At 41.9% G+C, this 13,765-nt stretch overlaps 1 protein-coding gene across 2 annotated transcripts in view; it reads left to right on the forward strand.

Moving 5' to 3' along the window:
* Positions 1-13,765, forward strand: part of LOC149266840 (plasma protein) — a 278,870-nt gene that overhangs the window by 192,808 nt on the left and 72,297 nt on the right. Inside the window, exon 6 of one of the 2 annotated variants that reach the window (XM_089431068.1) lies at positions 8,817-8,962. The exons of the other annotated variant lie outside the window; for it this stretch is intronic. Within the exon in view, the coding sequence (XP_089287194.1) occupies positions 8,817-8,962 (146 nt within the window). The remainder of the gene's footprint in view (positions 1-8,816; positions 8,963-13,765) is intronic. 2 annotated transcript variants of the gene reach the window in all.

Below are 13,765 nucleotides of genomic sequence, written 5' to 3' on the forward strand. Positions count from 1 at the left end.
CAAGAGGAGTCGGAAGTCAAAGTACGCAATTTATACAGAGATGGAAGGCTCAATCGTGGCCAGTTGCTGTCAAGGCTGTTGGGCTTGTCGGGCCCTGTTCTTCGGGTGGAACAGAAAAGTAACATGTATGTTTTTTTTTTTTAATAATGTTTTGTTTTAAATTTTTGTTTTTTTTGTTTGTTTTTTTTTTTTTTTTTTTAACTTTAATTTTTTTTAATTATTATTATTATGATTTTTTTACAAACACTGTTTTTTTTTTTTTGCTTCCTTTTATATAATAAATTTTTTTCCCTTATATATATATATTTTAAGTGGCCAAAGGCCTGAAAATTGGAGAATCTCCCAATGTGTAGCGAAACGCTTCAATTATGACAGCAACAAGGTTGATGACGATTGATGGCCAAGGGCCGGTGACCGGAGAACGAGCTCTGTGCAGCAGTGAAGCGGCCAAAGAATCGACATCTCTGATACCAAATGAACAACAAAGTTCATACTTCACAAGGAATTCTCTGATACCAAATGAAGCGAACAAAGTTCCTTCTACAAATTAATTACTCCAAAAGAGTTGGAATATCAAGATATCCACGAGGATACAAATATTATAAATTAAATGTGTGAATAAGAATGATAATGAATGATTTACAATGAGAACGAGAGGCTTGCTTTTATATCAGGCAAAATGTCTCTTCACGAAGAGTCACGTCTCATTGAGACATGCCTCTTCAGCCTAATTACTAGTTTAACTAATCATTTTTTATGATTATTATTGTTTACATTATTTTACTTTATTTATATATTCCAGCATGCTTGCTGTCCCTGGCATGCTAGCTGTACTTGCTGCACTAAGTATCATGCTGCTGTCCCAATGTGTTATACTAGCAACACTATGAACTTGCTATCATACTGCTGTACCTCACCATTGTGCTGCCCCTCAATATGCTATGATACACTTTATCACTATACCCATCATGCTGCAACATTCATCAACATGCTGTTGCAATATATCTGCTGGTTGCAACAACATGTTGCTTCAATGTATCATCATTGTTTTCTCCATCCAAGCGACTGTACTATTATCAATACAGTCCTAACATATGCTGTGTTGCTGGACAGACTTCAACGTATACCCTTCAGCACTCTTCTCCATGTCATACAAACTGCTTTCAGACCTTCCTTCCTCCATGGCTGTGACTGGGGCATGGTTGAATAGTCTTCCTTTATATCATCTGGAGGACTGCAGTTAGGGCAGCATAGAGCTTCTCCATAGGGCTGCGTATAGGGCAGCGTAGGGCTCTCCATAGAGCCGCGTAGGGCTGTCCTATAGAGCTGTGTATAGGGCAGCGTAGGGCTCTCCAATAGAGCTGTGTATAGGGCAGCATAGGGCTTTCCATAGAGCTGTGTATAGTAGGCTTCCTTCACTGTGTTAAAATCTCCTCCATGATAGCGTTAGGATCTAGGGCATCCTCTAGGGCAGCGTATCCTCTTTAGATCTCTCCTCCCACCAAAACCCAAAGACAAGCGGAGAGGAAGAGATCACCAAGAGGATATGTGTCCAAATGACTTTCAAGACACCTCTATTTATACTAAAACGTTGAGCACAAGTGGGGTTTATTTGGTTGCTGGCCGACCTTGACGAATTGTCCCATAACACAAATACATTCATATCTCCTTGAATACTTATTGGAATTGGATGATCTTTAGATCAATCCTACACCTTTTGATGAGAGGGATCCAAGAAAATATCAACTGCCATTAATAAGATGACCCACATGGAGTTTGGCCCTAGTTGCCAATTTTAACAGATCATCATTGATGTAGTAACTAGTTGTATCAAATTGTAATATTGGAATTGCGCTCTGCAACCTGCGAGATCCGCATTCTGCGCGATCTGAATCCTGCGAGCGCGTCCACACTTCGCGCGTTCTGAACCTGCGAGAGAGTTCGCCGAGGGCTCTGCTGCAGGCTGCGGCTGTCCCGACTGGATCTGTTGGCTCTTCATGGAGGAGCTGACTCCCTCTCCTCCTACGGCTTCCACCGCTGAGGCCTTCAAAACCTTACTGGCCTCTCTGCTCAAGAAGAAATGCATGGGAACAACAGAGTTTGTGAAAAAGCTCGAAGATATCCCTGAGATCGCCCTTCCGCCAGAAGGATCGATCCAAGTAGCATTGTCTCTGGCAGATCGTGCACTGGTTGGTCAGTTTACAGGACTTTGGCCTTCCCCGAAATCAACTGAGAACTGGGTCACCAGGAACTCCTTTGATAAAAAGAAAGGTAATCTCTTACTTCCTCGGGAGAGGATATTTTTTGTTTGAATTCTCTGCAAAAGAGGACAAAGATCTCATTTTCAGGAAGGGCCCCTACTTCATGGGCCCCCAAGGGCTGTATTTAAATAAATGGACGCCAGACTTCGATCCGGCGGTGGATGTGCCTACAGCGGTCCCGGTGTGGGTGAGACTCCCCAATCTTCCAGTTCACTGCTGGAACTGGGACTCTTTGAAGCACATAGGAAATACCCTTGGAAAATTTATAGACAAGGCCAACAACAAAGATCAATATGATTGTGCCAGAATCTGTGTGGAGGTAGATCTGGAGGTCGGACTACCGGAAGCCATCAAAATAGTTGTAGGTCCCTGGACTCATGTACAGAAACTGGATTATGAGCAGCTGCCATTCAAATGCCGGAAGTGCCACGTCTACGGACACTTTGCCAGAGACTACCCGTCCAAAGGGGTGGAAGAAAAAGGGAAGGAAGAAGGATGGAATCAGGCAAAAAGCTTCAAAAGCTCTCACAAGAAGAATGCAAATGGAAATGCTAAAGCTCATCAAGCGGGTACTACTCAGAAACCATCCATGGAAAGCCAAGGGAATAAATTTGAGATCCTTGGATCTGAAATCATGACCACCTAGGAGACAGAAATCCCAAAGGAGGCCTCTCCATCTAAAGCCTCTCCCTCCACCAAAAGTGTTCCAGAGAGGTCCAAAGGGAGGATATCAGAAGAGGAGGAGGAAACCCAAGAGTCCGAGGAATCGGAGAAAGAAGGGGAAATAGGTGAATCCCAATGTTCTCCTAGAAGATCTACAAGAGGATGCAAGTCTGCAAAGGAAAAAAGAGAACAAGAAACCTATAAGGATAAGCTCCAGGGCAGCCAGCCAACGTTAGAGAAGCTTCTAGCAAAAACCCCGAAGATGATGAGGATTCAATCCCAGGGCTCCAAGGGAGCTCATCAAGGCAAAAATAAATGATGAAGATAGTCTCCTGGAATTGTAGGGGAATGGGCACCACATCTAAGGAAGAAGCAATGAATAGTTTAATAAGATTGGAAGCCCCGGATATCCTTCTCATCCAGGAGACTAAATTGGAGGACACAACTTTCCTCCAAGAAAGCAAAAAATTTTGGAATAAAAGTGGAGCGCATGCAATTTCTGCCCGTGGAGCATCGGGAGGACTTGGGTCGCTCTGGAACACAAATAAGTTTTCATTAATCTCTGAGTCCCTGAATACCCATTGGATTTTTTAAAAAATGCAGCATTTAGAATCCAAGGAGATTATTTGTCTATTCAATGTGTATGCTCCTAATAATGCAGGTGAGAAAAAAAATTGTTGGGACTCCATCAAAAGTCTGGCAGATCTAGAAAATTTGGAAAACATAATCATAGCCAGAGATCTAAATCTCACCCTCCTCTCAACAGAAAAAAGACGAGGGAGCATAGTCAGAGATCCGGCAAGAGAATGGGTGGAAGACCTCATGCAAGACTGGGATCTGCTAGATATAAAGCCGGTCACTGGCACGTTCACATGGTCAAATAAGAGAGTTGGACCGGGTCACATAGCGGCAAGACTTGATAGATTTTTTGTTCAAAGTTCTTTCCTGCTTCTTGGGTTAGAGGCTAGAATGCGTATTCTCCATAGTAGTGTTTCAGATCACAAGCCCATTAGCCTAGAGCTGTTGACTTCTAAGGATCTAGGGCCTATCCCTTTCAGATTTAGCTCTCTATGGACTAAAGAGACAGACTTCATGCAAAAGGTCAGAGATTGTTGGAAAGAGCCAGTCAAGGGTTCTCCTTTCTTTGTTTGGGAGGAAAAACTTCGAAGAGTAAAAGCGATGTTGAAAGGCTGGGTTAAGACCTTGCCCAATCCCGCTGTTGACAGAAAAAAATCCAAAGCGAACTAGAAAAGCAGCACCTCCACCTAGAAGCTGCCGAAATCACCAAAGAAGAGCTGGACAAGGAATCTCAACTACAACAAAAATTCCATAAGGCTTGTCTGGCAGAAGAAGAATTATGGAGGCTCAAGTCAAGGAGTCTATGGCTCAAAGCTGACGATTGAAATTCTTCATTTTTCCACAAGTAGGCTCAAGCCAGGAAATGCCGCAATTCTATCTTTGAAATCAAAAAAGATAACTGCACCTTAAAAGACTTTGCCAGCATTAAGAGGGCAGCTTCAGGTCACTTTGAGAAGATGTATAGTGAAGGCATGGAGACTAGCCAAAATGACAATCTGCTAGATGCTGTTCCCAACCTCATCACATCTAAAATGAACCAGGCCCTTGAAGGCAAAATCACCAAAAATGAAGTTAGGGAAGCCCTCTTTGCAATGGAACTCGACAAAGCCCCGGGTCCGGATGGTTTCACGCCCAAATTTCTTCAGACATGTTGGCAGATAGTTGAGAAGGAGCTCTTTAAAATGATCCAGAAGTCCCAAGAGTGTCAGAAAATTGGACGTTGCACAAACTCAGCATTCCTTGCCCTCATCCCTAAAGAAAAAGGTGCAAACTCATTTAATAGATTCCGCCCTATATCCTTATGTAACATTGGATATAAAGTGATTACCAAGGTAATAGCAAACAGGTTGAAGAAAATTCTCCCCAAAATAATCTCGGAGAATCAAGGTGGATTTATACATGGCAGATAGCTAGTAGATAATTTCATACTCGTCCAAGAGGTGATTCATTCCAGTCTTCGTCGAAAATAAAAAGGTATGGTCATTAAACTCGATCTAGCTAATGCATTTGATTGTGTAAGACAGAGATTTTTGTTTGCTGTTTTGCACAAGCTTGGATTTGGTCAAAATTTTATGAAGTGGATCAAAGCTTATATTTCGGAACCCTGGATTGCACCTTTAGTGAATGGCAGGGCTGCTGACTTCTTCAAAGCTTCTAGAGGGCTGAGGCAGGGGTGCCCCCTCTCACCCCTCCTCTTTGTGCTGCAGGCCTCTGTCCTTAGCTTCTATTTAAACAAGAAGCAACAAGACCAAGATATAGTCGGCCTGTGCATAGTAAGAGGGGTTAAGAGCATCAACCACGCCCTCTTCGCAGATGATACCTTGTTACTGGGGTTTGCAACTCAACTGTCTGCAAGCAAATTTAAAAAAGTGCTGGAAGATTATTGTAAAGTATCGGGCAACGAACTAAACAAGGGTAAATGCCATGTATATTGTTGGAATATCTCAACTGCTTCTGCAAGTTCCATAGCCAGATGTCTAGGATTTGCAGTTCAGCATCCTGGACCTCCTTTAAATACCTTGGGCTGCCCATCTTTCATAAGAGGGCTTTGAGCAAGGATTGGCATCCCCAGATAGAAAAATTCAAAGCAAAAATGCAGGCCTGGGGATCCTCCTAGCTCAACATTGCCGGAAAATCAGTGCTCATCAAATCCGTGCTTAGCAGCCTGCCACTATTTCAATTCTCTATTCTTTTGGCGCCGGTGGGAATCATTAAGAGGATGGAGGAGCTAATCAGGAAATTTCTTTGGAAAGGAGGCAAACATAATGAGAAAAGAATTTCTCTGGTTAATTGGGAAATAGTCCCCAGATCGCTGTAGGAGGGAGGATTAAACTTAAAAAATCTAAGTACACAGAATTTAGCAATGGGAGCCAAACTGATTTGGAAGATCATAGCTCCAAAGCCAGGATGGGTTCAACTAGCGATGTGCAGGAAATATTTCAGAGGACAGAGACTTCAGTGCTTGGAGCAGCCCAAAAACCAAAACAGAACCCCCTTCAACACTCTAATTATTAAAACTGGCCCGCTAATAAGAAACAATGCCTACTGGATACGAGGAAATGGCAAAAACATCAGGTTATGGGATGATAGCATCATGAATAGCCCTCCACTGGTGGACTCGAATCTCAAGAGCGAGCTGAAGGGATGGATGGATGAAGCCAATATAAAAACGCTCTGGGACATATCGAATTGGTGTGGAGACAGCTAGTCTGGCTGGAAACAGATCACAGTTCCACCTGTGTTGCAATCAGATTATGCTACGCTGTTGAAGATGTTGCATGGGATGGCTCTGTTGCACGCAAGAAGAAAAGACACGAGAGGCTGGGGACCGAAGCAGATCGGTTATACGGTGGCTCAGGGCTACGCCAAATTCATGGAGAGACCTCACGTGCCTCCTAATCCGGCACCCTGAATTGGTATTTGGAACTTCCCTGCCATCCCAAAAATTGATCACTTCTGCTGGCTGCTATGCCATCAAAAAATTCTAACAGATGACAGGCTTCAGAAAAGGGGTATTCTAGGGCCATCAAGATGCACTTTATGCAAGGAAAGTTCGGAATCCGCTCTTCATCTCTCGCTGGAGTGCAATTACACAGGTCTAATCTGGCACGAGCTCCTTGGATCATCGAATTTTATGCTCACCTTCCCCCACTCTGTCCCAGACTTGTTTGCTGGGTGGATGGCCAGGTATCCAGGCCCAAGTCCAAAAAACAAGATAGTCAAAGCAGCATGGACTGCTCTGCCCAAATTCATCAGCTGGCAAATCTGGTTGGAGAGGAACAGAAGGATTTTCATAAATAAGGAACATAACTTCAGACTAGTAGCAAATACAGTGAAAGGTCAGTTAAATGAGTGGCTAAGAGACAAAAGCGATGACACAAATCTAAGCCAGCAGGATATTGAGTTTGGAGTACCCTCAACCTCAATTTCCAAAATCGAAAACCTCACAAATATGTCTAAAAGATTGGCAAATCAGGAAAAACGAAGAAGAATTTCAATCTTGGCTGTCCAAACAAACACTCCCCTCTCTCTTCTTTGATGGGGCAGCCAAGGGAAATGCAGGAATGACTGGAGCAGGAGGATTCATTATAAATCCTGAAGAAGCATCGATACACAGGTTTGCATGGGGACTAGGCCACTCCTCAAGCATACAAGCTGAAGTCATGGCTCTGTTTCAAGGGATCAAACTGCTTAAAGCACTGGGACACATGGAAGCAGTTGTTTTCGGCGATTCCCAGGTCATCATCAATGCAATGGTGACCAACACAAATTTAGCAGATCTTCGACTTGCAAGGACAATTACAAGAATTAAAGGCATGACAAAGCTCCTAAACTTGAAATTCTTTCATATCCTGAGAAACGACAACAAAGAAGCAGACATAGAGGCAAATAAGGCAGCCTAGCTAGTTGCCAGAACTATTCTCAGAGATAATGAAATCTCGTGGGAACCAATTCCCTAAATTTTCTATGTTTTTCTGCCTTTTGTTGAATCAGTTTGTATGAATTCATAAGCTTGGGAAATCAGCAGCAAGAGTTCATTTGATAAATTGTAAAAAGAGGCGATTCATAAGCATATGTGCCATGTCCCGCTGGTTGGAGAGATGCCAAGAAACCAGCTTCACTTTTCGTAACCGGAATTATGGCTTTTTGCCAAATACTTGATGAAATCTCATAACCGTTTCTGTAAAAAAAAACTAATTGTATCAATATTTTAATACACACACATGTATGTATGGTATATGAGTTGTGTGAAAGGTGGCATGCATGCTCTGTGATTTGATCTCATTTGGCAAATGTCATTCGTATGTAATGAATGAACTTGTATATAATGAATGAAAGTGCTATCTGCCTGCTATTCTTTATTGAGTAATGCAAAAACACTGCTTGAGAACTTGTAACCTAGGTTTAAGAGGTACTGGTAAATGATCCTGCAGAAGCACTTGCATTTGCACCAATAACAGAGGCAAAGGCCAATGCATGCTGTCTTCCACATCTCTCTCTCTCTCTCTGTGTCTATATATATATATATATAATATACAGAGAGAGAGGGAGAGAGAGTTAAGGGATGGGCAAGAAGTAGAAGCCATAGATTTCCATTTTTTTTTTCTGGTCTAAGTTTAGTTTTGCAGTATGTTATTTTGTGGGATCTTGAATGTTTCTTAGATGTTTTCATGCCCATTGTTGGGCTTGGCCTGGTTTGGTTTAATTGCAATATTGGTTCTGGATATGGTCATAAGTCAATTTGGTTGGTCGGTCCATACAGTCAAACTCAGTCCCAAAGGGATAGCAATATGTATAAATCATTGAATATATATATATATATATATATATATATATATATATATATGTCCTTTGTGTCTTGTCTCTAGGGTTACATGTTTTGCGCCAGAGACTTGTATCCACATGTCCTCCATTTCCCATGTCCTCGTGTCATGTGACTTAGCTTTAAGCCTACCCATGGCGGGGAAAAGAAATCAGCCAGGCTTAATATTTGTTGTTGTCCTAACTTATCTTATCTTTAATGAGGTGGTTAAAAAGTATCTGCCTAGACATCTGATTGCTCATAGCTACATATTATATGAGTGCCTACCGAGAACATTCATATATGCAAACTCTACAGTGTAGACTTTTACCTAGTTCTGTGTAAATGTTGTGGTTTTGATCAGTATTATATTGTTTTTGGTTGCAAGGACTACTTTTGGCAGAAATAGATTTTGATTTGCAACTCAGATAAATTTTGCATCTTGTAATGAAAAACTTTTTAGAGTCTAGATGCTTGATTGCCTTTGACAGTCCTTATCAATTGGCTGTCAGGTTGGAGCTAAAAGGTACCCACCCCATATTTGGAGAATTTATGGGATTCAAAGGAAAGAAGGAGGACATGGATGCCCTTCAAGTTATAAAGAGGTCAAAAGTGGCAAAGATAGTGAACTACAAACCAATAATGTTTGATTTTTTAGGTGATTAATACTCCTGTGCCCTTTCTCCATTTTCCAATTAAGTTTGAAAATATGAAGTTCATGAAAAAATGTTGAATTGAAATCTATGTTTTTGCTATCATACGATATTTGATATTTTAAAATTTCTGCAGCCTTGATCTTCTCTGAATATATCTGAACTATCTTTCACAAATTTAGCTTTGGCCTTCTCTTTGACCATTATTATATTTGTAGTTGCATGAAATGGGAAATTATCTCAAAATGGGCTGTAGATGGCAGTATGGGAATTATCAGGGAACTTTAAAACTGTTTATGAAAAAAGGAAGATATATATGATCTACATTTGTATATTCCTCTTCTTCATCTTATTCTTCATTTTCCTGTTCAAGTAATATTCTTGCTATATTTTTACACAGCTGGCTGAGCACTGCTTCTGTTAAAATGCGTGGAAGATGTCCAATAGCAACTTATGGGAACATACAGAATAGACTTACAAGTTCGTAGTTTCCATAAGATTTTACATACCAAGAAACTAGTAGCAGGAGCTCTTCTTTAATCTTAAACTAGAGTGATGCCCTGTTTTTTTGTTCTTGGTCACTGACATGATATTTAAGGCATGCTTTGTCTGTTTGTTAAACTTGCCTCAGTTAGACAGTGATTTTGTGTTCATGATAACTTTTTCATGCTATATGATATTATTTTTTCATGCTATTTTGTTAAAATTGGCAACTAGGGCCAAACTCCATGTGGGTCATCTTATTTATGGCAGCTGATATTTTTCTTGGATCCCTCTCATCGAGAGGTGTAGGATTGATCTAAAAATCATCCGATTCCGAAAGTATTCATGGAGTTATGAATTTATTTGCGTTATAAGACAATTTGTCAAGGTCTGCCAGCAACCAAATAAACCCCACATGTGCTCAACGTTTTAGTATAAATACAGGTGGTCTTCAAGTCATTTCAACACACTTGGGATCTCTTCCTCTCTCTACTTGTCTTTGGGATTTAGAGGGAGGAGAGATCCTAAGGAATAACGTTGCCCTGATCTAGAGGGCAAAAAGCCGGAACTGCTAGAAAAGCTGGAACTGCCGGAAAAGCCGGAACTGTTGGAAAAACCAGAATTGCTGGAAAAGCCAGAATTGTTGGAAAAGCCAAAACTGTCGGAAAATCCGGAACCGCTGGAAAATCCGGAAATGCCGGAAAAGCCGAAACTGCTGGAACTGCCAGAACAATTGGAACTGTCAGAAAAACCAGAACTGTTGGAAAAACTGAGACTGCCGGAACTGCCGGGAATAGCCGGAATTGCCGGGAACAGTCGGAATTGCCAGAACTATCGGGAATTGCTAAAACAGCCGGAGCATTTGTCTCCGAAAGAGAGCAACATGCAAGGGATAGCTAACTAACATTGGGACAGTTGTACGGTACTTAGCAGCAAATACACCAAGCATGCAATGTTACAGCTAGCATGCAAGGGACAACTAGCATGCAACAGCAAGCATGCTAAGGACAACAAGCATGCTAGGGACAACAGACAAGCAAGGGACAACAAGCAAGCAAGGTGCAGCCAACGCATAGGTCAGGATGGCAACATGGTGCAACAATGGCACATAATGCAGTACAGTGATGGGTACAGTCATGATTTATGAAGCGTGATGAGATGCAGCATAGTGATGATGGGTTCAACATAGTGCAGTGTGGTGAGGTGCAGCATGATGACGAAATGCAGTACAACGATAGGTGAAGGAGTCACCTTGGAGAATTAGTTGAAGCAACATGTCTTAAACTGATTTCATGTATCATCTTCTTAGAGATGATCTATGCTCTTATCTAGATAAGTCAAAGTGTTGACTTCTGTTGTAAGCGTACTATCTCTCTCTTTGCTGAATTATTGAAGAACATATAAGAAGAATTGATCAAGGGTTTCCCCACATTGGGGTTTGTCCCTAGCTAGCGCCACATCTCGTGTCCTCTTGTTGTCTTCTACGATTTATGTTTATGTTCTATCTGCAGTTTACTTTAATGTTGATGTGATTGCTAATTTGGAAAAGATATGGAGCTAACTGCGAAAATTGAAATAAATTGCTCTAAGCATAGAACATACCTAAAATTAACATGGTATCAGAGCTGAGATGAAGACAATGCCCAAGCAAGAGTGAAAGAGCAATCACCGAAGATAGTTGGGAAAGGACAAAAGGATCAGTGGATTCTGCATCCCTTTTCAAATTCACCAAGGGTGAAGTCGAAGCAGAGAATATTATCAGAATGGCGCAGCGAAATATGGCCTACCTAAAGATCACTTCATTGGAAGACCGGATCTTAGGCTGGAGGGAAAGGCAGATAACTAGTTCGGCCATTATGTGAAGGAGTGTCCGAATGGCAGGGACACATCACTTGATGATGATAACAATCATTCTAGGGACATCTTCAATGATCAAAGAAATGACAGGTAATGCAGGTCATTATGGAAATGGCCGACTCTTTATAGAAAGCAAGGAACCCCAGGTATGAAGAATCAAATGTTATTTTTGATAAGATAAAGAAGCATTATCTTGTATTGGCCCTCTCCTTCAGATTCTTTGGGAATTTGGCTTATAGATTGTAGTGCTTCAAGGCACTTCATTGGATAGATGGGTGCACTCTCTAATTAGGTAGAGATGGAAACAATCGTGGGTTTATACTTGTAACCAATGCCACCTATCCCGAAAAGGGTGTAGGGAATGTTAAATCTCAATTGAATAAGGGTATCTCGGTTCATTTACAAAATCTCTTTTATGTACCTGATCGCAAGAACAATCTAGTGTCCATCTCGGAAATGGAAGTCAAAGGTTTCAGGGTGGCATTCATTAATGGAAAGGTACGTGTTAAAAAATATAATTTTCAAAGATGCTTTTTCTCATGGGTTCAGGGTTGGCAATTTGTATCAAGTTGCAGGATGGTCCATTGGGGATCATGTCAATTGACATATCACATCTATAACACCAGAGGTCTACCTATGGGGCCCTACTTGATGTGAGTCAAATGGTGATAGGGATATCTGAATTCAAGTAGAGCATGAAGGTACATGTTTGAGATGTACCGAAGGAAAATCTTATAAGGGAACCATTCCCCTCATGCAGCAGGTCCACAGGTTTGGAACAACCCAAAGAGTTTGAGATTCATGATCGGGAATCTCATGTATACAGGGGGAGGAAAGCCCTCTATGGTTTGAAGCAAAACATCTCGGATGTAGTATGAGAGGATTGATAGTAGTCTGATGAAGCTGAGATTCACTAGGAGTGAAACCGATCCAAACCATTACCGAAGGTTGTGGATGATAGACCTCTCATACCGGCACCTTATGAGGATGACCTATTTCTGACAGGTGCAAACCCTCTCATTTGTAGAAGTAAGAGGGAGTTGGATTTCGGATGTGGAATGATAAATTGCAAGCCTGTGACTACCTCGAGGATCTTAACTTTCAGAAGTTATATGGTAGTGATCTCAGACCAGATTTGGGAAATGCCTCTAAGTTTCATAAACTCATTCGCGTTGATGTCTTTGGTGAACTTCCGTCCAGACATATGTTGTATAATTAGCACGGTGAGCTCATATTTGGTTGAGCTTCACTGGATTGGTGCCAAGAATCTTCTGAGATATCTTCGGGGCACAATCTCTCATGGATTGAGATACACTGCCGAAAATATGGAACTGCATGATTATTCGAATGCTGACTCAATATGCAGTGTGGAGGATCACTAGAGCACTTCCAAGTGTTGGTTCTCTTTGGATTTTGCTTCGATATCATGGATGAGCAGGAAGCAGAAGTCGGTTGCTATAAGCACCGCTGAGATCGAATACATAGCTACGAGTATGATCTCGTGTGAAGCTGCATGGTTGTAGAAGCTCTTAAGTGAGCTGTTTGTACACATGATGAATACCACTGTGATTCTCTGTGACAACCAGAGGGGGGATTCGATTATTGAGGAATCCCGTATTCAATGATTGCTCTAGCAGATAGACATCAGATACTGCCTTATTTGCGATATGGTAAGTCGATGAGCGAGGAGGCTCCATCGCATTGAGACTGATGTACAGGTCGCAGACATTTTGTCAAAGCCCCGGGGAAAGGTCAAATCTGTGACTTTCCCGAACGACTTGGAGTTGTTGAGAGACCTTCTTATAAGGGTCCTGCATGTTGCATGCATTGAGCTCTGGGAGCTCTAGGGGGATTGGGGTACTTATTGGAGCAACATATGACCACAGGGGGACTCACCCTCCTCTGTTGGTGCGCTATGAATAGGATGATTAGTTCTTCTGTGGGCCAGGATGATTAGTTCTCCCGTGGCAACTGTGGAACAGGATGATTGATTAGTTCTCCTGTGGGTTGGGATGATTAGTTCTCCTGTGGCAACTGTGGAACAGGATGATTAGTTCTCCTGTGGGCCAGGATGATTAGTTCTCCTATGGGCTAGGATGATTTGTTCTCCGTGGCGACTATGGAACAGGATGATTAGTTCTCCTGTGGGCCAGGATGATTTGTTCTCTATGGCGACTGTGGAACAGGATGATTAGTTCTCCTGTGGGCCAGGATGATTATTTCTCCGTGGCATCCACTGAAAGGATGATTAGTTCTCTTGTCGAGGCATCCTACCCATGCAGTCTGGGACACATGGGAAGTACCTCTCATCTAATCTATGAGTAGGGAAATGAGGATAGGGGCCATAGTAGTACTATTGATGGACACATCGCTGTATCTACAATATTCCCTATGCTAGGATGACCTCCATTGATTTGGGATCAGCATGAGTGGTTTGAGACACTCCATTGTGACTTGATCTGGGATCA

The sequence above is a fragment of the Pinus tabuliformis genome, chromosome 6 (assembly GCF_031772625.1).
Source record: "Pinus tabuliformis cultivar Carrire ecotype Pingquan chromosome 6, CPIR1, whole genome shotgun sequence".
Classification (NCBI taxonomy): Eukaryota; Viridiplantae; Streptophyta; class Pinopsida; order Pinales; family Pinaceae; genus Pinus; species Pinus tabuliformis.